This window comes from Schistocerca piceifrons, chromosome 1 (genome assembly GCF_021461385.2).
Source record: "Schistocerca piceifrons isolate TAMUIC-IGC-003096 chromosome 1, iqSchPice1.1, whole genome shotgun sequence".
Lineage (NCBI taxonomy): Eukaryota > Metazoa > Arthropoda > Insecta > Orthoptera > Acrididae > Schistocerca > Schistocerca piceifrons.
This window is the reverse complement of record NC_060138.1, coordinates 757691900-757712800: the sequence shown is the minus strand read 5'-3', so window position 1 is coordinate 757712800 and position 20901 is coordinate 757691900. Positions and strand designations below refer to the sequence as shown.

General features: G+C 43.1%; 1 protein-coding gene across 1 annotated transcript in view; it reads right to left on the bottom strand.

Annotated features, from left to right (window-relative positions):
* LOC124774897 (CCN family member 4) overlaps positions 1-20901 on the bottom strand; it is a 410531-nt gene that overhangs the window by 23482 nt on the left and 366148 nt on the right. Inside the window, exons 5-6 of the mRNA XM_047249560.1 lie at positions 14721-14850; positions 3632-3837 (exon numbers count right to left, since the gene is read on the bottom strand). Of these exons, the coding sequence (XP_047105516.1) occupies positions 3632-3837; positions 14721-14850 (336 nt within the window). The remainder of the gene's footprint in view (positions 1-3631; positions 3838-14720; positions 14851-20901) is intronic.

The window sequence follows — 20901 nt, the reverse complement described above, 5'->3', positions numbered from 1 at the left end:
TTTTTTATTTCTTACACGCATTATCCATACATTTTTTGACATGTATTCTCTTCAATGAGGCTCATTTTATTTCTGTAAGATATTAAAAATGTAATAGTTGTTTCTAACGTGCACCTAACAATTGTAACATTTCTGATATCTCTGGGCGCGCGGGGTAGCCGTGCGCCTTGTCAAGGTCCGCGCGGCTCGCCGCGTCAGAGGTTCGAGTCCTCCCTCTGGCATGGGTATGTGTGTTGTCCTTAAGCGTAAGATAGTTTAAGTTAGAGTAAGTAGTGTGTAAGCTTAGGGACCGATGACCTCAGTAGTTTGGCCCCATAAGAACTTACCGCAAATGTCCAAACTGATATCTCTGCCGAAACTACATCAGTTTTAAAGCTGAAATTTTACAGGTTCGGTTGGTTTTATGCGTTTTATAACTCTGCAGATGATTCGCTGTCAAGCCATTAAATGGGAAAGAGGGGCAGGCTGTACAAACATATTATTAAAATTAAGGCAGTTGTAGGTCTGTAGTCTGCAATGATACAGTTTTTTGCCTGTGGTAGATGTAGGTAGTATTTTGTAAAATATTTTACAGAAACTAAACGAGACCCAATGAAGATTATACAAAAGTGTGGAAGCATATCTGGATAATTTTGATTCGGAAAGACAGAGAAGCGGCAAGAGAAACATCCACCACAGGGTAGATGATTATTCTCTAATGTATTATCACATATTTGAAATAGATAAGCTACAAACTTCTTTATTAAAGACATAAAACAACGAAAACTGATTATTTATTTTCGATACAAGTTTCGATCAAAAGATAATCTTCAGAAGCCGAAAACTGATAATATCCGTCGATTGATGATCATGTTTTGATCGAAACTTGTATCGATAGTAAAACGTAACGGGTGATCAAAAAGTCAGTATAAATTTGAAAACTGAATAAATCACGGAATAACGTAGATAGAGAGGTACAAATTCACACACATGCTTGGAATGCCATGGGGTTTTATTAGAACCAACAAAATACAAAAGTTCAAAAAATGTCCGACAGATGGCGCTTCATCTCATCAGAACAGCAATAATTAGCATAACAAAAAAGACAAAGCAAAGATGATGTTCTTTACGGGAAATGCTCAATATGTCCACCATCATTCCTCAACAATAGCTGTAGTCGAGGAATAATGTTGTGAACAGCACTGTAAAGCATGTCCGGAGTTATGGTGAGGCATTGGCGTCGGATGTTGTCTTTCAGCATCCCTGGAGATGCCGGTCGATCACGATACGCTTGCGACTTCTGGTAACCCCAAAGCCAATAATCGCATGGACTGAGGTCTGGGGACCTGGGAGACCAAGCATGACGAAAGTGGCTCACCAAACGACGTACGCAAGAGATCTTTCACGTGTCTAGCAATATGGGGTGGAGCGCCATCCTGCATAAACATCGTACGTTCCAGCTGGTGTTTATCAGCCAGGCTGAGGACGATGCAATTCTGTAACATATAGTCGCACCTATCACCCGTCATGGTAGCAGTTACAAAACCAGAATCACGCATTTCCTCGAAGAAAAAAGGCCCGATAACGGCAGATGTGGTAAATCCGACCCATACCGTGACTTTTTCGTCGTGCGATGGAGTTTCCACGATAGTTCTAGGATTTTCGGTAGCCCAAATTCTGCAGTTGTGGGCGCTGACAGATCCTTGGAGCGTGAAATGAGCTTCGTCGGTCCACAAAACGTTACTCAGCCAATCGTCACATTCCGCCGTCTTTTGAAACGCCCACACCGCAAATGCCATCCGCTTCACTATATCGCCAGACAACAGTTCATGATGGCGATGGATTTTGTACGGATAGCATCGGAGGGTACGCCTAAGTGCCAACCAAACAGTAGTGTATGGAATTAACGATGCGACGTGCGACTGCACGAGCGCTGACTTCCCCGTGCATAGACGAACCCGGTAGTCTCCATTTCTTCCTGAAATGTCTCAGCAGCATTACGCCTTGTGCTCGATCGGCCACTACGGGGTCTATCGTCTAAACAACCCGTGACTTCCAACCTCGAAATCATTCTCGCCACAGCTGCATTTGTCAATGGACCTTTAACCATTCGAATCCCCTTCCTATGGCGATAGGATCATATCGCTGAACTAGCACATTCTCCATTCTGATAATACAGCTTCACTTAAAGCGCCTTTTCAGATAAAGTCAACACGCCGTGACTGCTGGCGCATCTGATTCTCTCTCTCCTTTTTCCTTTATTGTGATTTCATTCCCTTGCCCCATATGGGCAGGGGAGGCCTGTCAGCGTCACATTCCGCCGCTCTTCAGCCGAGTGACACGACAACTAAAACAAGAATAAAATGATACATACATAAGGTGATAAAAAAAGGGGAATATAAAACAGAGTAAGGGGAGAAAATGGAGTTAAAAATCCATTGACATGGAGACGTTCATAGGGGACAGTTAAAAAAGTCACCAGAAAGATAAACAGCACAGATGGCGATTCTTAAAACACACAGAAGACTCTGAATGCGCATCCATAGGTTAAAGGTTGGCCACAGTATTAAAAACACTCCGGAACAACACACTTAAAACCCACTCGGAGCACACACGACGAAGAATAAAACTTTCAGGTGGGACCTGCCGAGGGAAAGGTCAGAGAGGATAGAAACGGAGGGGAGAGCAAGGGCAGCAGAAGAAGCAGCAGAATGAAGTGAGTAGGGGCGTCAGCGGGTACACTATGAGACAGGAGAGACGTGGGGCAGGAGATGAAGAGGGAAGACAAGGCAGGAGGAAGTGCAGAGACACTTAAAAGGGGCATAAGAGAGGGAGGGGAATAGGAGGGGGAAGCCGCTCAGCAGGTGGGAGGGGGAGGAGAGGGAGCCCTAAGGAGGAGGCAGGAAGATGGTGTTAGAGGTGGTAGGAAGGGTGGATGTCAGGACAAAGCTGATCATCCGGGAGGGGTAGATGGTGGAAGTTGCGTTGGTAAAGGAGATGGAGGGTGTGGAGATGGAGAGAGGGTGGGACACAACGGTAAAGGCGTGGCATCTGGTTGGGGGTGGGATTCTCTTTCCCATTACAGCTCCTTTTATACACGATTGTCATGCGTATTCAGCGACGTTTTGCTCTCCTGCGCCATCTGTCGGACATTTTGTCAACCTTTTTTTTGTTGTTGTAATAAAACCCCATGTCATTCCAAGCATGTGTGTCAATTTTTACATCTCTATCTACATTATTCCGAGGTAAGTTTTCAAATTTATACTGACTTTTCGATCACCCGGTATATCCTTCGCAGATTTTTTTCGGTTGTTAACGAAGATGTTCACAGTATTTCTAGAAGTTGTGGAACACTTTGAAGTACTTCAAACAATTGTTAGACAGCGTCATTACGAAACATTAAAACAGTATGAAGCCGACGTTTCGAACGTTTTTGCAACAGTTCTCGTCTGGGCGACCGAACTCCTCGCCCTGACAAGGACAGCTTCAACGTCGCTGGAAAAGACAGTTCGACTGTTTCATAACGAAGCAGCATAACATCCAAATGGGTAAATACAATCTAACACTGGCCGTAGCAGCCTGAGCGCTCAAATCTTAGAAAGGTTTTGTTGTGAGTTAGTGAGAGTAGAAGAAGTGTGATGTGTGTACGGACCCGTATGTGGTGGTGAGTCCTGGGCGGCAGCGGCGGCGGCATGGGCGCGGGCGCGCACGGCCGCTGCTGGCAGAGGCGCGTCTCGTTGCTGGGCCGGCACTGCGGGCTCAGCGTGGACGCGCGCTGCGACTCGCCCAGGCCGCAGCGCGCCGAGCACTCGGACCAGCGCGAGAACTGCTGCGGCCGGCAGTCCGGCGGGCGCTCCGCTGCGGGCACAGCACAGCGCGCTCATCCAGGCCCGTCCCCTGGCATCGCAGCGTCATTTCGTCTGATGTACAGGGTGACACACGGAAGACTGATGGTTTTGAGCTGCGTAGTACTGAAAGGGGAGGCCACGACGTTTGGAACGCGGATTAACTTCAAACTTCGTACACTCGTAGTACTCCATTAGGACAACAAAATGTGTGAGCAGTAGCGCGTACTTCTCAAGCGTTATCAAGAAAATCCCAAGATAATTTCGATCGTCAAACATATACCCCTGCGGGGCCGTTTTTACCATGAACCGGTGGCAGCTGAGTATGCCGGCACGGTAGCTCAGCATGTTCGGTCGGAGGGTTTAGCTACCCTCTGTAATAAAAAAAAACTGAGGGAACGGATCAACAAACAACCTGAACGAGTGTCATTGGACGCCCGCCACGAACAAAGTAAACGAACACTCTAAAAAAAAAAAAAATTATTCGGTCAGAGGGTTAGCTGCCCTCTGCAACAAAAAAACTGAGTAAATGGATCAACGACGAAGCGATACGGGTGTCTTGCGACGTCCGCGCCGAGCAGATGCAACGAACGAAAACGAACAAAATGTATTCGCTCAATCGAGTCCCGTGCGTCAGTCGTTGTCTTTACTACTTACTTTACAATTGTTATAATGGGAAAAATACGTGTAATCGGATGAACTTTTATTAAATTTACAATGTTATTTGGCAGTCTACAAATTTTTATCATCACAAATAATATAACAGTAAATAGTAGAAGTAATATAATAGTAAACGACGAAACACATAAGGTGATACTGAATATGTATGCTTGTCAGTGTCTTCAAAATTGTTCATATTTAACCGAAAAATCACGAGAAATTGCTTCTCGTGAAGACGTTATTAAAATACACTCGATACTGCCCTGATCAATTGTCAGCGCCGATATTTGAGGAAATGCTGCGTTATCCATGGTTTGCTTCCAAATCATCGGCTGAAAGAAAGGGTTTTGAAAATGTTAAGGAGATTTGTTTTTCCACGGAAAACCTCAAAAGACCTTGCGTATGCGGAAACAGCATTTATTCAATGCAGCTGGTGCCGTTTAACTTTATGTTTTCCTTGTTTTTACGAAAAATACCATCCTGCCATTGTACTCATAATGTCGAAAGCGACGATTAATTGTGCATATCTCGAAAGCCGCCTGTGCCGATCAAAACTTGGAGGTAACAAGTAGTTCCGGGCTCCTTCCAGGTATAAGGGATTTCTCATACATTTCCAGTATAACTTTATGCGTTTGGTCGTTTACTAGTCGATAGTTATGAATGTTATATTATTTGTGATATAAAAAATTTGAAGACTGCCAGATAACATTGTAAATTTAATAAAAGTTCATCCGATAACACGCATTTTTCCCATTGTAGCAATTGCAAAATAAATAGTAAATAAAATGACTGTGTTTAAAAATAATAGAAAACTGACGAACGGGACTCGATCCAGCGATGCAGTGATTACGGGGGTTGAACGCTACCCATTTAAAAAAAAAATCAATTTGTTCGTTTTCGTTCGTTGCATCTGCTTAGGGTAGACGTCACAATACACCCGTCTCAGTTAGTCGTTGATCCATTAACATAATATTTTCATTGCAGAGGGCAGGTAACCTTCTGACCGAACACGCACAGTTACCGTGCCGGCACCCACTCGGCTGCCGCCGCTTCCTCGTAAAAACGGCTGCGCTTGGGTATGTATTTGACGATCGAAATTATCTTGCGATTTTCTTAATAACGCTTGAGAAGTACGCGCTACTGCTTACACATTTTGTTATTCTAATGAAGTACTACGAGTGTACTAAGTTTGAAGTAAATCAGAGTTCCAAACGTCGTGGCCTCCCCTTGTGAGAGCGCGGTGATGGGAGAACGTAGTGGTGAGCTTAATTCGTCTCTACACAAAACGCGTGTCAGTTACAGTGAAACAGTGGGACTCGCGACAACGTCTACTTGTCTACGACAGTTTCGTCATAAGCAGTGAGTCTGTTACGGCTACGCAGCGAATTCAGTCTTGCTCGGCACTAGCCTTTTCCAGTCGTAACACCGCCGCCAGATGCGTGCAAAGCTTCAGTTTAACTGGAAACATAATGGATCAGAAATGTACGCGCTCTGGGCGCAGTGCAACGGCACCCGAAAATATTGCAGTATTATGTGAAATGACAGAAGTCCAGGGCGGTCAGCTAGACGTAGTGCTACTGAGCTATCAATCAACCGTGAATCAGTTCACGAATTCTACATACATTAAAAGTCCGTCCTTACAAACGTATTATTGTGCAACAACTCAAACCAAATGATTTTTGTGCATAAGAAGAATTTGCTTCCAGAATGCAAGTGGTTTGGAGTGACAGTATGATTTATTGATGAGCGATGAAGCTCAGCCGAGCGGTCTAAGGCGCTGCAGTCATGGACTGTGCGGCTGGTCCCGGCGGAGGTTCGAGTCCTCCCTCGGGCACTGGTGTCTGTGTTTGTCCTTAGGATAATTGGGTTAAGTAGTGTGTAAGATTAGGGACTGATGACGTTAGCAGTTAAGCCCCATACGATTTCACACACGTTGAACATTTTTTTTTTGATGAAGCTCATTTCCATTTTAATGGGGCACTTAATAAAGAAAACCTGTGTTTTTGATTTCTTCAGCATCCACACCTTATACATCAGCATCTTTTTCACTCTGAAAATGTCACAGTCCGTTGTGTTCTTGGTTATTTCGACATTATTGGACCATATTTTTTCGAAGAAAATGGATCCACAGTCGCCGTCAATTCGCCTCGAAACATTCATGTTTGAAACGTTCTTGAAACCAGAATTGAAAAGCCGAAGAATCCCGTTAAAAGTGTTTGGTTCTTGTAGAATGGCGCTGCGTCAGATACCGCGGATGTTTCATTAGCAATTCTTCAACGCAGGTTTCCTGGACTGATTCTCTCAAGGTTTGGCGATATTAATAGGTTTCCAAGGTCTCCAGACTTAACAGTGTGAGGTTGACTTTTTTTCTGTGTGGGTCCCTCAGGAGCCTTGTATATAAATACTAATAGCGAAATCTGGACCAGTTGCATGATTCAGTCATTCAAGAAATTGCTGCCATCCCCGCAGAGACATGAATCCCTGTGGTGGAGGATGTGGATAAGAGACATTAATCGTGCGTTCGAAATGACGTACATCATCTTGAGGACATTATTTTTAACAAATAAGTCTGGCCTACATTAAATGCCAAGTAAAGAGCTTTGGTTTAATGTCAGTAAACGGGCATTAATTTTAAAATTTACCGAGTAGTTTTCATTTAAAAATCGTCCGTCTCTGGTGTGTCACCATGTACAACTGACATTTCTGTCGTGTATGATGCCGTTATGCTTTTGTTCACGTGAATACAGAAAAGGTTTTATCTTCCTTGGTCCTCTGTCTACTGGACGAGCCTCACTGTTAACATTAGGGCCTTGAAGCCATGGCGTTCGTAGCTCCCCGCCGGATATCAGACGAAGGTGAGAAGGAGTGAGTTTTTATTATCAGGACAGGTGTGTAAGTCTCAAGGTACAAGCAAGAACAACTCCTCTGAATTCTGGGATCAGTTTACTGGATATTAACTATTTATATATGTACAGTACATAATATTTATTGAATAGAAAATGACACAGATCTGGGAAAGGCATCTAGATTATTCTGTCAGGTCTAATGATCGGAAGCAAATATACTGTGTTTTGGTGTATTCAAATAAAATATGAAATAACAGGTTAACTATATACAGCATTAAACATCACTTCATATAGCACAGAAACTCTTTCAGTACCTAGCCAGCATACCTCACCGCTTCTATTAATGGCCACCGGCAGATGACACTTCCCCGCACCTGGCATTGCTGCATGTAGAGTGGCCTGATGTCTGTACAAGCTGCACAGTTTCTCTAAGTTCATAGACTACAATCTTCTCACGGCTGTAACTCAGCTCGACTGTTTGTGATCATACTACTAACGGCTAATAATCACAGTAGTCATTATTAATACTGAGACAAATCTCTCTCCCTTAATTTTGTACTTGTCGGATGACGTAGAACCTCCTCCCCTTTAAGTGTGACATGAAAATCTTAATTACTTGCTAATGCCTGGAAAATTCCTTCCTCGTCTGCATTGCATGCTATCCTCTGTGACGTACGACCGCTGGCTACATGCCTATTGACCAGTAAACGCGACTGACTACCGTCTTATGCTAAGTGAAGGAACGTCGTGAAAAAAATTCATAAGTGCAAGCATTCTACAAAAGACAGGCATTGATATACGTTTACATATATAGAACACCATTTTATCCGTACACTGTGGTAAGAAATAGTATGAAAAACTTGTTTGGGTGTTGCAGGGTAGGTAGTGCAGAGGCAAATTGTAAAGACAGAAATATCGATAAGTTGTGTCGTTTCCGAGTTAACTAGCATTGAAATTAGTTCATCAGGCCGTTGCGTGTGAAAATTCAAGTAGTCCGCCATATACAATTAGTGTCAACTGTTCTCACAGAGTAGCTGATAGCGCACGAGACTACTCACCTCTTATGTATTAATTAATTTATTTATGTATTGCTAAATCCACTGTCCAGTTGCAAATTTTGTTTGATGGCCGATATTATCTTTCCTTCACAAATCTATACTGAAGTGGAACAAAGTGATTTTCAAAAACAAAAAAACACAGAATTTGTCGAGTGCCTCAACCCATGGCTTTCAGGTTATCAGGTACGAAAGCAACACTTTAGTTTTTCATGAGCGACGTGTTCGGAATCCAAGGAGATTGGATTGACGGTTATTCTGTTCATTCTGATCTAACTCTGAATTCTAAGAGTCTACAACAGGTAGATGTCACAGATAATGGTCGACAGTTTTGTAGATCACTTCTTCGACCCTTCTTTTAGACAAGTGTGAACTGAGATTTCTTCCAAGTACTCTCTTACATCTGACCAGCTTTTGTCTCGCGTTCGATGCTTACTACCGTCACTTGTTAAATTTTTGGATCCCTTTCTTGTTCCGTTTTAGAAAACCAAACGAAGAACGTGTTCTGAGACACATCTCTGGCCGATCTATTGAATTTTCGCGCACAACGACATTATTGCCTAATTTCAATGCTAATTAACTCGAAAACGGCGCAACTTATTGAATGTTTTGTTAACTGTTATCTACATCTACATCCACATCTACATCTAGATACATATTCCGCAATCCACCATACGATGCGTGGCGGAGGGTACCTCGTACCACAACTAGCATCTTCTCTCTCTGTTCCACTCCCAAACAGAACGAGGGAAAAATGACTGCCTATATGCCTCTGTACGAACCCTAATGTCTCTTATTTTATCTTTGTGGTCTTTCCGCGAAATATAAGTTTGCGGCGGTAAAATTGCAATGCAGTCAGCCTCAAATGCTGGTTCTCTAAATTTCCTCAGTAGCGATTCACGAAAAGAACGCCTCCTTTCCTCCAGAGATTCCCACCCGAGTTCCTGAAGCATTTCCGTAACACTCACGTGATGGTCAAACCTACCAGTAACAAATCTGGCAGCCCGCCTCTGAATTGCTTCTATGTACTCCCTCAATCCGACCTGATAGGGATCCAAACGCTCGAACATTACTCAAGAATAGGTCGTATTAGTGTTTCATAAGCGGTCTCCTTTACAGATGAACCACATCTTCCCAAAATTCTACCAGTGAACCGGAGACGACTATCCGCCATCCTCACAACTGCCATTACATGCTTGTCCCACTTCATATCGCTCTACAATGTTACGCCCAAATAATCGACGTGACTGTGTCAAGCGCTACGCTACTAATGGAGTATTCAAACATTACTGGATTCTTTTTCCTATTCATCTGCATTAATTTACATTAATCTATATTTCGAGTTAGCTGCCATTCTTTACACCAATCACAAATCCTGTCCAAGTCATCTTGTATCCTCCTACAGTCATTCAACGACGACACCTTCCCGTACACCACAGCATCATCAGCAAACAGCCGCACATTGCTATCCACCCTATCCGAAAGATCATTTATATACACTCCTGGAAATTGAAATAAGAACACCGTGAATTCATTGTCCCAGGAAGGGGAAACTTTATTGACACATTCCTGGGGTCAGATACATCACATGATCACACTGACAGAACCACAGGCACATAGACACAGGCAACAGAGCATGCGCAATGTCGGCACTAGTACAGTGTATATCCACCTTTCGCAGCAATGCAGCCTGCTATTCTCCCTTGGAGACGATCGTAGAGATGCTGGATGTAGTCCTGTGGAACGGCTTGCCATGCCATTTCCACCTGGCGCCTCAGTTGGACCAGCGTTCGTGCTGGACGTGCAGACCGCGTGAGACGACGCTTCATCCAGTCCCAAACATGCTCAATAGGGGACAGATCCGGAGATCTTGCTGGCCAGGGTAGTTGACTTACACCTTCTAGAGCACGTTGGGTGGCACGGGATACACGCGGACGCGCATTGTCCTGTTGGAACAGTAAGTTCCCTTGCCGGTCTAGGAATGGTAGAACGATGGGTTCGATGACGGTTTGGATGTACAGTGCACTAGTCAGTGTCCCCTCGACGATCACCAGTGGTGTACGGCCAGTGTAGGAGATCGCTCCCCACACCATGAGCCGGGTGTTGGCCCTGTGTGCCTCGGTCGTATGCAGTCCTGATTGTGGCGCTCACCTTCACGGCGCCAAACACGCATACGACCATCATTGGCACCCAGGCAGAAGCGACTCTCATCGCTGAAGACGACACGTCTCCATTCGTCCCTCCATTCACGCCTGTCGCGACACCACTGGAGGCGGGCTGCACGATGTTGGGGAGTGAGCGGAAGACGGCCTAACGGTGTGCGGGACCGTAGCCCAGCTTCATGGAGACGGTTGCGAATGGTCCTCGCCGATACCCCAGGAGCAACAGTGTCCCTAATTTGCTGGGAAGTGGCGGTGCGGTCCCCTACGGCACTGCGTAGGATCCTACGGTCTTGGCGGGCATCCGTGCGTCGCTGCGGTCCGGTCCCAGGTCGACGGGCACGTGCACCTTCCGCCGACCACTAGCGACAACATCGATGTACTGTGGAGACCTCACGCCCCACGTGTTGAGCAATTCGGCGGTACGTCCACCCGGCCTCCCGCATGCCCACTATACGCCCTCGCTCAAAGTCCGTCAACTGCACATACGGTTCACGTCCACGCTGTCGCGGCATGCTACCAGTGTTAAAGACTGCGATGGAGCTCCGTATGCCACGGCAAACTGGCTGACACTGACGGCGGCGGTGCACAAATGCTGCGCAGCTAGCGCCATTCGACGGCCAACACCACGGTTCCTGGTGTGTCCGCTGTGCCGAGTGTGTGATCATTGCTTGTACAGCCCTCTCGCAGTGTCCGGAGCAAGTATGGTGGGTCTGACACACCGGTGTCAATGTGTTCTTTTTTCCATTTCCAGGAGTGTAGATAGAAAACAACAGCGGACCCACCACACTTCCCTGGGGCAGTCCAGACGATACCCTCACCTCCGATGAACACTCACCATTGAGGACAACGTACTGGGTTCTATTACCCGAAGTTGTCTCTCAGTACAACCTTCCCTACAACACCCTCCCAAGTATTTTTACCGTTTTTCACGCTGTTCACGACACTACATCACGATCCGTTATTCCTGGGGACCAATAAGCTCATTCTTTGGTCCCCTACCCCCGAATCAACCAACGAATCATTATTCCTCCTAACAATGTTGTCTAGACATCTGTTGGTAGCAGAGATGAAATGCAGGGAGAAAATCGGCAGTCATGAACGTCGCATAGGGTGAGTTCGGGACGGTATGGAGTATATGTAAAGGTTCCGCAGAGAAATTTCTGCGGCGTAGTCGAAACAACCTTGGCACCATTTGGGCGGGCTTTATCCTGCAACAGAGTGACGCCCTCCGTCAAGATTCCAACGCGTTTGAAGTTGATTCTGTACTCAAAACTTTTTCTGAGTGTCCACGTATCACTGTTCGTTAACAGAAGCGCACCATCAAATTCAAACACCCATAAATGTTAACGGATGGCGTCACTCTGTTGGAGGTTAATGCCCGCCTATATGTTGCCAACGTTGCTTTGATTAGTCTGCAGAATTTTCATTACTCATCCTCCATATAGTCCCGATCTCTCCCCATGAGATTATTTTTGGAGTCTTGAAGAAAGACATTCATGCCTTTAGAATTTCGGGCGAACAGGTGCGCGTCTGGGTACAATCACGGTTCCGTAGGCAACCACGAATATTTTTCCACGGAGGCACTAACTGTCTTGTCTCGGAGTGAGATAAATATATTTACAGTTGTGGTGATTAGTTTTGAATTAATGAACAGTTTACGTTTCTCCATCTGTCTAATGTTAATTTCACTGCCGCTTGTACCATAACGCCTTCGAACTAAAAACTTGGGTAAAATTTGTGACTGGACAGTGGATTTAGTAGTAGGAAGGACGCAGTACGTTGTCCTTGATGAAGAATCATTGAGAGGTGGAACAGTAACTTTTGACCGTGCTCTAAAGAAGTGTATTGGAGCCCTTAGTGTTCCTGTTGTACATGAATGACTCGACACGCACTTTGAATAGTAACTTCATATTTTATGTAGATGATGCAGTTATCTACAATGGCATAGTGTCTGCATAAATATTCAGTCAGCTCTTGGTTAGATTTTTAAGTGCTGCAATGACTGGCAACTTGCTCTAAGTGTTAATAATTGAAAAATTTTGTTATCCACAATGCGAAAACGTAGTACCCAGTTACTACAACATAAATGAGTCATAATTGGAATCAGATGAGTCATACCAATACCTGGATGTAACAGTTTGTAGAGGTATGAAATGGAAAGATGATGTTCACATAAGGGCTGCAAGAATGGCTACAGGGTTGATTCACCACTGGATGTTTTACCTAAACTGCTAGAAAACCTGAACTAACCGACGGTTAAAGATAAACGTCAATTATGCTTCTAAAGCCAACGTACGATGTTTCAATAAACGGTATTAAGTGAGGAATTTGGGAATAAACTAGAATCCACCATGTAAGGACAACGAAAAGAAGAGTAGACTAACTACAGCGAGCACGAAAGAATTCACACAATCATTCAGCCCATGTTACATACACAAATGGACAGGGAAGATTTGTAGTATGTGCTACAGTGGAAAATATGCTCTTCCATTAGCTTCGCGATTGATCTTAGAATTTACAGGGTGTAATCGAAACGTATGGCTAAACTTTCAGGAAACATTCCTCACAAACAGAGGAAGAAGAAGTAATTTTATACTTCTATTCATAACCACATTTATCTCGGGAAACGCACAGAAACAGAATGTACCACCGTTACATGAAACGTTTTCGTATACGAAATGTTCATAATACCCTATCGGATACGTTCCACTAGAATGTGTTTCTTATAATTCTTCGATTCACAGTAAGCGTTTATTGTTAGAACTAAAGAAACGTTTTTTTGATACGTGCCTCACTTCTTTCCCGGTATTGACATGCGACTAACTTCATTGCTCTGAGAGGATAAAGCATATAGCATCAACGTATTAGTCTTCATCACAGACATGGTCTCCGGTAGCGCATACTGGAAGTTGGCAGATGTTTATCAGCCGTACTGATTAAGATGGTAATGGCCGTGGCGAACAACTTTTTCGTCGTGAGAGTTCACCAGAACGATGGTGCCCCTATAGGGTAATGTTTGAAGCAACTGATCGTCATCTTAAGGAGCATGGGCTGCCTAAGACTACACCACGCGAATGGCGAAGGCTTACAACCATGCGGACACCTAAACCGCAGGCGGAGCTTCGTCGTGCTGTTGACGTCAATCCTAGTATCACGGCAAGACAATTAACTGCAACAAGCAATGTTTACCACATGACTATCAGGACAGTGCTACATAAGAAGGTGCTGTATTCATACCATGTACAGCGTGGGCAGGCACTGTCAGCAGCTAGTTTTCCTGCCGGCCTACACTTCTGGAAAAGGTTCAGTCAACATGTTAACCAGCATTTTAGTGCAGATGTGCTGTTCACAGATGAGATTTCATCTCAACGTGGCCAGATTGTAAATTTTCGAAGTCAGCAATTATGGATTGTCGAGAGTCCTCACGAAATCGTGGAATCACGTCATCAGAAAAAGTTTTCTGTCAGCGCTTACTCCGGCATTGTTGGCCACTATTTTTTAGGTTATCATGTTCTTCCACCCAGGCTCAATTGAGGAACTTACCATGCTTTGTTATAGAATACGTTATCTGTTCTGCTATCACATGCGCCTTTACGAGTCTGAAAAAAACATATACTTGATCCACGGTGAAGCTCCTCCTCAGTTCAGCGTTAATGTTCGATGGTAACTAAATAACAAATTCTGTGACAGATGAATAGGGAGAGATGGGCCAATTCCTCGGCCTCCACATGGGAACGTATTAAATCTCTTATACACGGGAACTCGGCGCAAGATGTACAGTCTTGGTGACCGTATTGTGGAAAGCTCTGAAGTAATACGCAATTCTCCAGTGATATATCAGCGCTTCAGCAATGTCGGGTTGGTGCATGTCTCCTTGCTAACGAAGGCCATTTCCAACATTTTATTTATGGCAGTGATTCGCATTGCAATGATACGTTGTTTTTCTGTCAGTTTCCCGTAAGTAATGGGCTGAAGAGTTGTAGACACTGAGCTCTAACATGGAAATGAAGTCTTTCCAGACCAGTGTCCATGTAACATACTTTCTTCGTCCACGTGTGACGGATGTTTCCTGGAAGTTTGGCCATACACTGCCGTCAGTCAATGTAGACGTGGGTGTAGACGTTGTCTGAAACTGTGTCATCAGTACGCAGCAGCGCCCCTCTCAGCTGTTACCTTGGTCGCTGTCGCAGAGCCACTCCCGACAGCACTGGCCTGGGACCTCAACGAGGCGCGGGTGGTGGCACGCCCCCTGCGGAGAGATGGACTCCTGCGGGCACAGCGACGCGCAGGCGTACGTCCCGTTCTGAAACACACGCGATGCTACGTAGGCTCCGGGAGCGCAGAAGTCAATAGCAAAGGAAGTACACAGGGTATATTCTACCAGCGCATATTGTCATCGACAATGTGTGGTTATAGTTAAGGTGTAACACCACTGCAGAGATTTCAAACAATCTTTTTTTATCTTTATATATATATAATTAATACTGTACGTGCGTATGTCACTGAACTCCTCCTAAACGGCTGGACCGATTTGAATGAATGTTTTTGTATGCGTTTGGGTGGCGCCCTGGGTGGTTTAGATTCACAAATCAGCCCGGCAGATGGCCCTGTAGTGGGTACCTAGGTTATTTATCTATGCTGCATCTAAATGGCTGGATCGACTTGAATCAATTTTTGTGTACGCTTTCAAGTGGGGACCTGGAAAATTTACATTCTTAAATCAGCACGGTAGGTGGCGTTGCATTTTTGTGTGCAATATTGAGCGTATTTTATTCAGATGTAAGTTACGTGCATAGGATTTCGTTTATTTTTTCCGACATTTTGAGTGTGTTAGATTATGTGTGTTTCGTTATTTTGATATTTTAACTTTATCGTACGGTGTCTTTCGACATTTCAAGTGTTGCATTTTAGTGAATATTAAGTGTATTATGTTCACATATAAGTTACGTGCATAAAACAATGCCACGTCTTCGTGGACGAGGAGGCAATATTGGTCGACGGACTCGGAATTCACAATTAGTCCAGAACCGTTAATTGAATACATCGGCGGAAGATCTATTGCCGGACAATGAAAATCACACGTGCTAATGGAAGTCAAGAGCAACGCAACGAACGCCTTCGAGCTAATGCATTGAGACAAAGACTGGCCCGTCAACGAGTCACCAACACATTCACAACACGTGAACAACAGCGTTTGCAAGTGTATCGCACATTGACACGTGCATCACTTCTTAGCCTTGCGTTTGAATATGAGTCAGACATCGACTATTCGTCATATTCACAAACTGTAATCGGTGCTATCGACAAACAATGCCAACACTGTCATGCACTCAAACACAAAGGTGAATCTGCCTGTTTCTGCTGCGCGTCTGGAAAAGTTGTATGGCCACCACTGAACTCGCCGCCAGAACCACTGAAAACACTATTGGGTGGAGCTACATCTCAATCTAATTTTTTTTGCGTAAAATTCACAAATTCAATTCGTGCTTTCAAATGACATCATTTGGAGCAACAAAAATCGTAGAGAATGAGGATGGTCGCAATTTTCAATCAACGTTTAAGATTCAGGTCCAAGTGTATCATCAAATTGGTTCTTTAATGCCGATGCCTGATACCGATTCAAAATTTCTGCAAATCTACTTCATGGGTGATGAGGAACAGTAAATAAACGCACGCTGTCAGTACAACCGTATCGAGCAGATGGAGGAGAGAGAAATTGTGGGTATTTTAGAACCGTTTGTACAGAATCACTGCCAGTTGGTCCAGTTGTTCAATAGCGTTTCAAACAGACTGCAAAACGACAACTATACGATCATCATCAAAGCAGACAAAGCACCATCTGGGCAGTACGTGGGCCTATATAATGCACCGACCATTAGTGAAATTGCAGTTGTTATGGTTGGCGACGCATTTGAATGTCGTTCTTACGACGCTTTGCAGTACCCACTGATATTTTGGAAAGGAGAAGATGGATATCATTTAAGGGGAGTAGGACGTCAAACGGGCCGACTTGGAGCAGAAGAGGCATCACAGGACATTTTAATTTCCAGTGTCTATACTTCTACAAACAAATTCATAAAACTTTGTCAGCATCACCAGGAAGGATTCAGGATTCACACTCATAGCAGTGGAAGTTCGAAAACATAACAAAATAATCTTTTTTACGTGTGAAATTTCATCATTTTTTCACTTACTAATAGCAGCATTTGTTGCTATAGGTACACTTTTCTTCATAAGTTACAGAGATTCTTCGATGAATTTTGCACAGCATACATACCATACATACAGGTGTGTGAAACTCTAGAATTTATTTAATTTATGAAAAAACGAATGACCTGTTGTGTTTTAAACTTCATGTTTAGATAAAACACAAATGTTTTAGTTAATTACCTCAATTTTTACCACAGTTTTTAATAGATTTGGAAAATTCTATAGTTTCATACACCTTTAAGTATGGTTTGTATGCTGTGCAAAATTCATCAAACCATCTATCTTACTTATGAAGAAAAGTGTACCTATAGCAACAAATGCTGCCAATAGTAAGTGAAAAACATGATGAAATTTTACATGTAAAAAATACTTTGTTATGTTTTCGAACTTACACTGCTGTGAGCGTGAATTCTGAATCCTTCCTGGTCATGCTGACAAAGTTTTATGAATTTATTTGTAAAAGTATAGACAGTGGAAATTAAAATGTCCTGTGGTGCGTCTCCTGCTCCAAGTCGGCCCGTTTGACGTCCTACCCCCCTTAAATATCAAACAAGGAAATGCACCAACAGGTACAATCTACACACGACATTACCCACTATTTTATTTTTATGCACGATCAATTTCGTTTTGTCTTAATTATATTTTTACTTTGCAGGTGCAGAAACCAGAAAGAAAGTGAGCGCGATGAACTTCTACGCATATCGGTTGATAATTCGTGCCAATGAAGACAATAATATTATCCGATACCGCCAGCTGTTTCTTCAATATATCGTTGATATGTATGCGAAAATTGAAAGCGAGCGATTACGATACATCAGGTATAATCAAGCGAAACTTCGAGCCGAGGAATACATTCATTATCGTGATGAATGGAATAACTAATATCATCGACATCGGTACTTCATATATTCTTCCATCATCACATATTGGTAGCCCACGTCATATGCAAGAATATATTCAAGACGGCATGACTTTTGTGCGTGCGTACGGACGACCAGATTTTTTTATTACATTTACGTGTAATCCAAAATGGGATGAAATTAAAATTGTGTTATTGCCAGGTCAAACTGCAATAGATCGGCACGATATTACTGCACGTGTCTTCAGAAAAAAGTTGAAATCATTGATGAACTTGATTATACATTCCTCAGTATTTGGCAAAACACGTTGCTGGCTGTATTTTGTTGAATGGCAAAAACGAGGTTTGCTACAAGCGCATATTTTAATTTGGTTGGTCGACAGAATACGGTATGAAGAAATTGATAAAACTACCTCAGCAGAAATTCCGGATCAGAATATCGATCAAGAATTGTATGAGATTGTTACCGCTAACATGATCCATGGTACATGTGTGCTATAAACGTGACGGCGCTGTGCATGGAAATGGAAAATGTACGAAACGTTTCCCAAATAATTGTATAAATGATACAATCACTAATATAGTTGGTTATCCATTGTATTGTGGTAGAGATACTGACCATGGTGGTTAATTACGCATGTAAAACGGTACAACAGTTGACACTGACAATCACTGGGTAGTTCCGTATTCACCATTGCTGTGTAAAATCTACGAAGCACACATGGACACTGAGCTCTGCAGTTCGATGAAGTCCATAAAATATATATGCAAATGTGTCCACAAGAGCAGTGATATGGCTGCATTTGCTGTTCACAATGTTAACGAAAACGATGAAATAACACGGTATCAAATGGGCCGATAAATTAGCAGCAATGGAGCAGTTTGGCGTATTTTGAGTTTTCCGGTTTTCCGATACACGAAAGAGACCCTGCTGTTATACATTTGGCCGTGCACCTTGAAAATGGACAGCGTGTTTACTTCACGGAAGAGACTGCTCTACAGCGTCCCAAAAACCACATTAACTAAGTTTTTCGAACTATGCAACCGATCAGGTATTCCCGGTCAATTCACAAAGACATTAATGCATACTGACGTGCCACGATATTTCACATGGAACAAACAGTATAAAAAGTGGGAATCACGAAAGTGAATTGTTCCGATTGAAGAATACAACGGCATATTTATGGGAAATACATTAGGCCGATTATACACAGTCCATCCAAAGCAACGCGAATGTTTCTTCTTGCGTTTATTGTTGGTTAATGTTCCTGGACCGACGTCCTTCCAATACTTGCGAACAGTCAATGGCATTTTGTACGACACATATCATTATGCGTGTCGCGAATTGCATTTGCTGGAAGATGACAACCATTGGGAAATTACACTTGCAGATGCAGCATTGAGTTCCTCTCCTCATCAGTTTCGCCAATTATTCGCCATTTTACTGACGACGTGTTTTCCATCTCAAGTTTCTGTCCTCTGGGACAAATATAAAGATTCTATGAGTGACGACATTCTGCATCGCATTCGGATCGCTAATCAAGATCCAAAAATCGATTTTTCGCCGGAAATACATAACGAGGCGCTAATAAAGATTGAGGATATTTGCATTCTGTTTTCGAATATGCCACTCATTCATTTTGGTATGCTCTCACCTAATCGCGCAGCAACAGACATCATAAACAGTGAGATTAAGCGTGAACAGCAGTTCAATATGGTCTCTTTAACTACTTTCGTTGAAAATAATGAACAAAAGAGTGTATACGATCGAATTAAATTGTCAGTAGCAGCAGAACAAGGACGCACCAGGTGGCACTGGAAAAACGTTTCTCATCTCACTAATACTTGCGCGCATTCTATCACAAAATCATACTGCGTTAGCAATTGCTTCATCAGATATTCCTGCCACTTTGCTTGATAGCGGACGGACTGCACATTCAGCACTCAAGTTGCCGTTGAACACCCACACAAATCCAGATGCAGTGTGCAACATAAAAAAGCATTTCGGTATGGCTAAAGTCATTGTATTGGCTTTTGATAGTTTAATTGTGACCTTACAGTATACAGTTTTGTCTTTAAAATGAGAATGAGTGGTAAGAAAGAGAACTCGGGCAGTAAAGGTACAGTATCCAACGCGCAGCAGTATCTTATCATAGTGTCGAAAAGATAAATATGAAGCTGAGATCAGTTCTGAAAGAGACAGTGAGTCTGCTAAAAAACTGAAAGACAGTAACCAGGATTTTGATGCAAATTACGGATTGAGCTATAGAATTATAAATTTTCTTTCTGTTTTCTGCATTATTCCTCAACACATGAAATGTAGAAAACCATGCGGACATCACGTTGCAAGAACGAAGTCTCGTAGCTAGGCTTCAAAACAATTATTGCTTTTCCAAAATGCCCGTACGTTGTTGCACCAAGTAGTAAGTTTATACGGATCGCATATGAAATCAACCGTCGTATCGGCCTATCAATATGCCTGCTTGGAATAGGGCTAGAAGAAATTGTAAAGTTCTGCGCGTTTATCGAATTGCCACCACCGATATTTCAATCGTTCTATGATAAACTACCGGATATCGTTTCGACCGCAACGACAGCTGTAGTACAGATCAGTCTTGGGATAGCACATTAATGATAAAAGTTCTGTAAAAGTAGAAGTTTTTAATTTGTTCATGTCTGTAACACATATCAAAACTTCAAACACTTTTTTCTCAGAATATGAGTTTTAAAAACGGCACCCAACATAACTGCAACAATTTTCAATGTTTTGGTTTCAATAATTAACCACAACTTTGAAGTAACGCTGCGAAGCGAACGACGTAGGGGATTTTTGATTAGTTAACTTCAACAACATTTATTAATAAATAACACTATTGAAAGACTTTGTTCAAATATTCGCCAATTGCAGAAAAATTAATACTCATAAAATCCCCTACGTGATTCACTAGCTACGCTCTTGTAGATTACATAGATTATTTTCCCAGACTCAAATTGACACTAGTAGTAGTGTGTGTCGCAGATCGCTTCAAATTCAGCATGGCTCGGGAAAATCGCTGCAGTGTTGCTGTTTTGTAATATTTTCCGACAAAAATTTTTGTAATATACCTCAATATATGCTCAACAAGTACCCCAAGTATTATTTCTCAAACACGTTTCTTTACTACAAAAAAAGTGTCGAGGAAACACTTTTTGTAGGCTGTTACAGTGGTGTTACCCCTTAATAGGGGCCGGCCGGGGTCGCCGAGCGGTTCTATTCGCTTCAGTTTGGAACTGCGCGACCGCTAC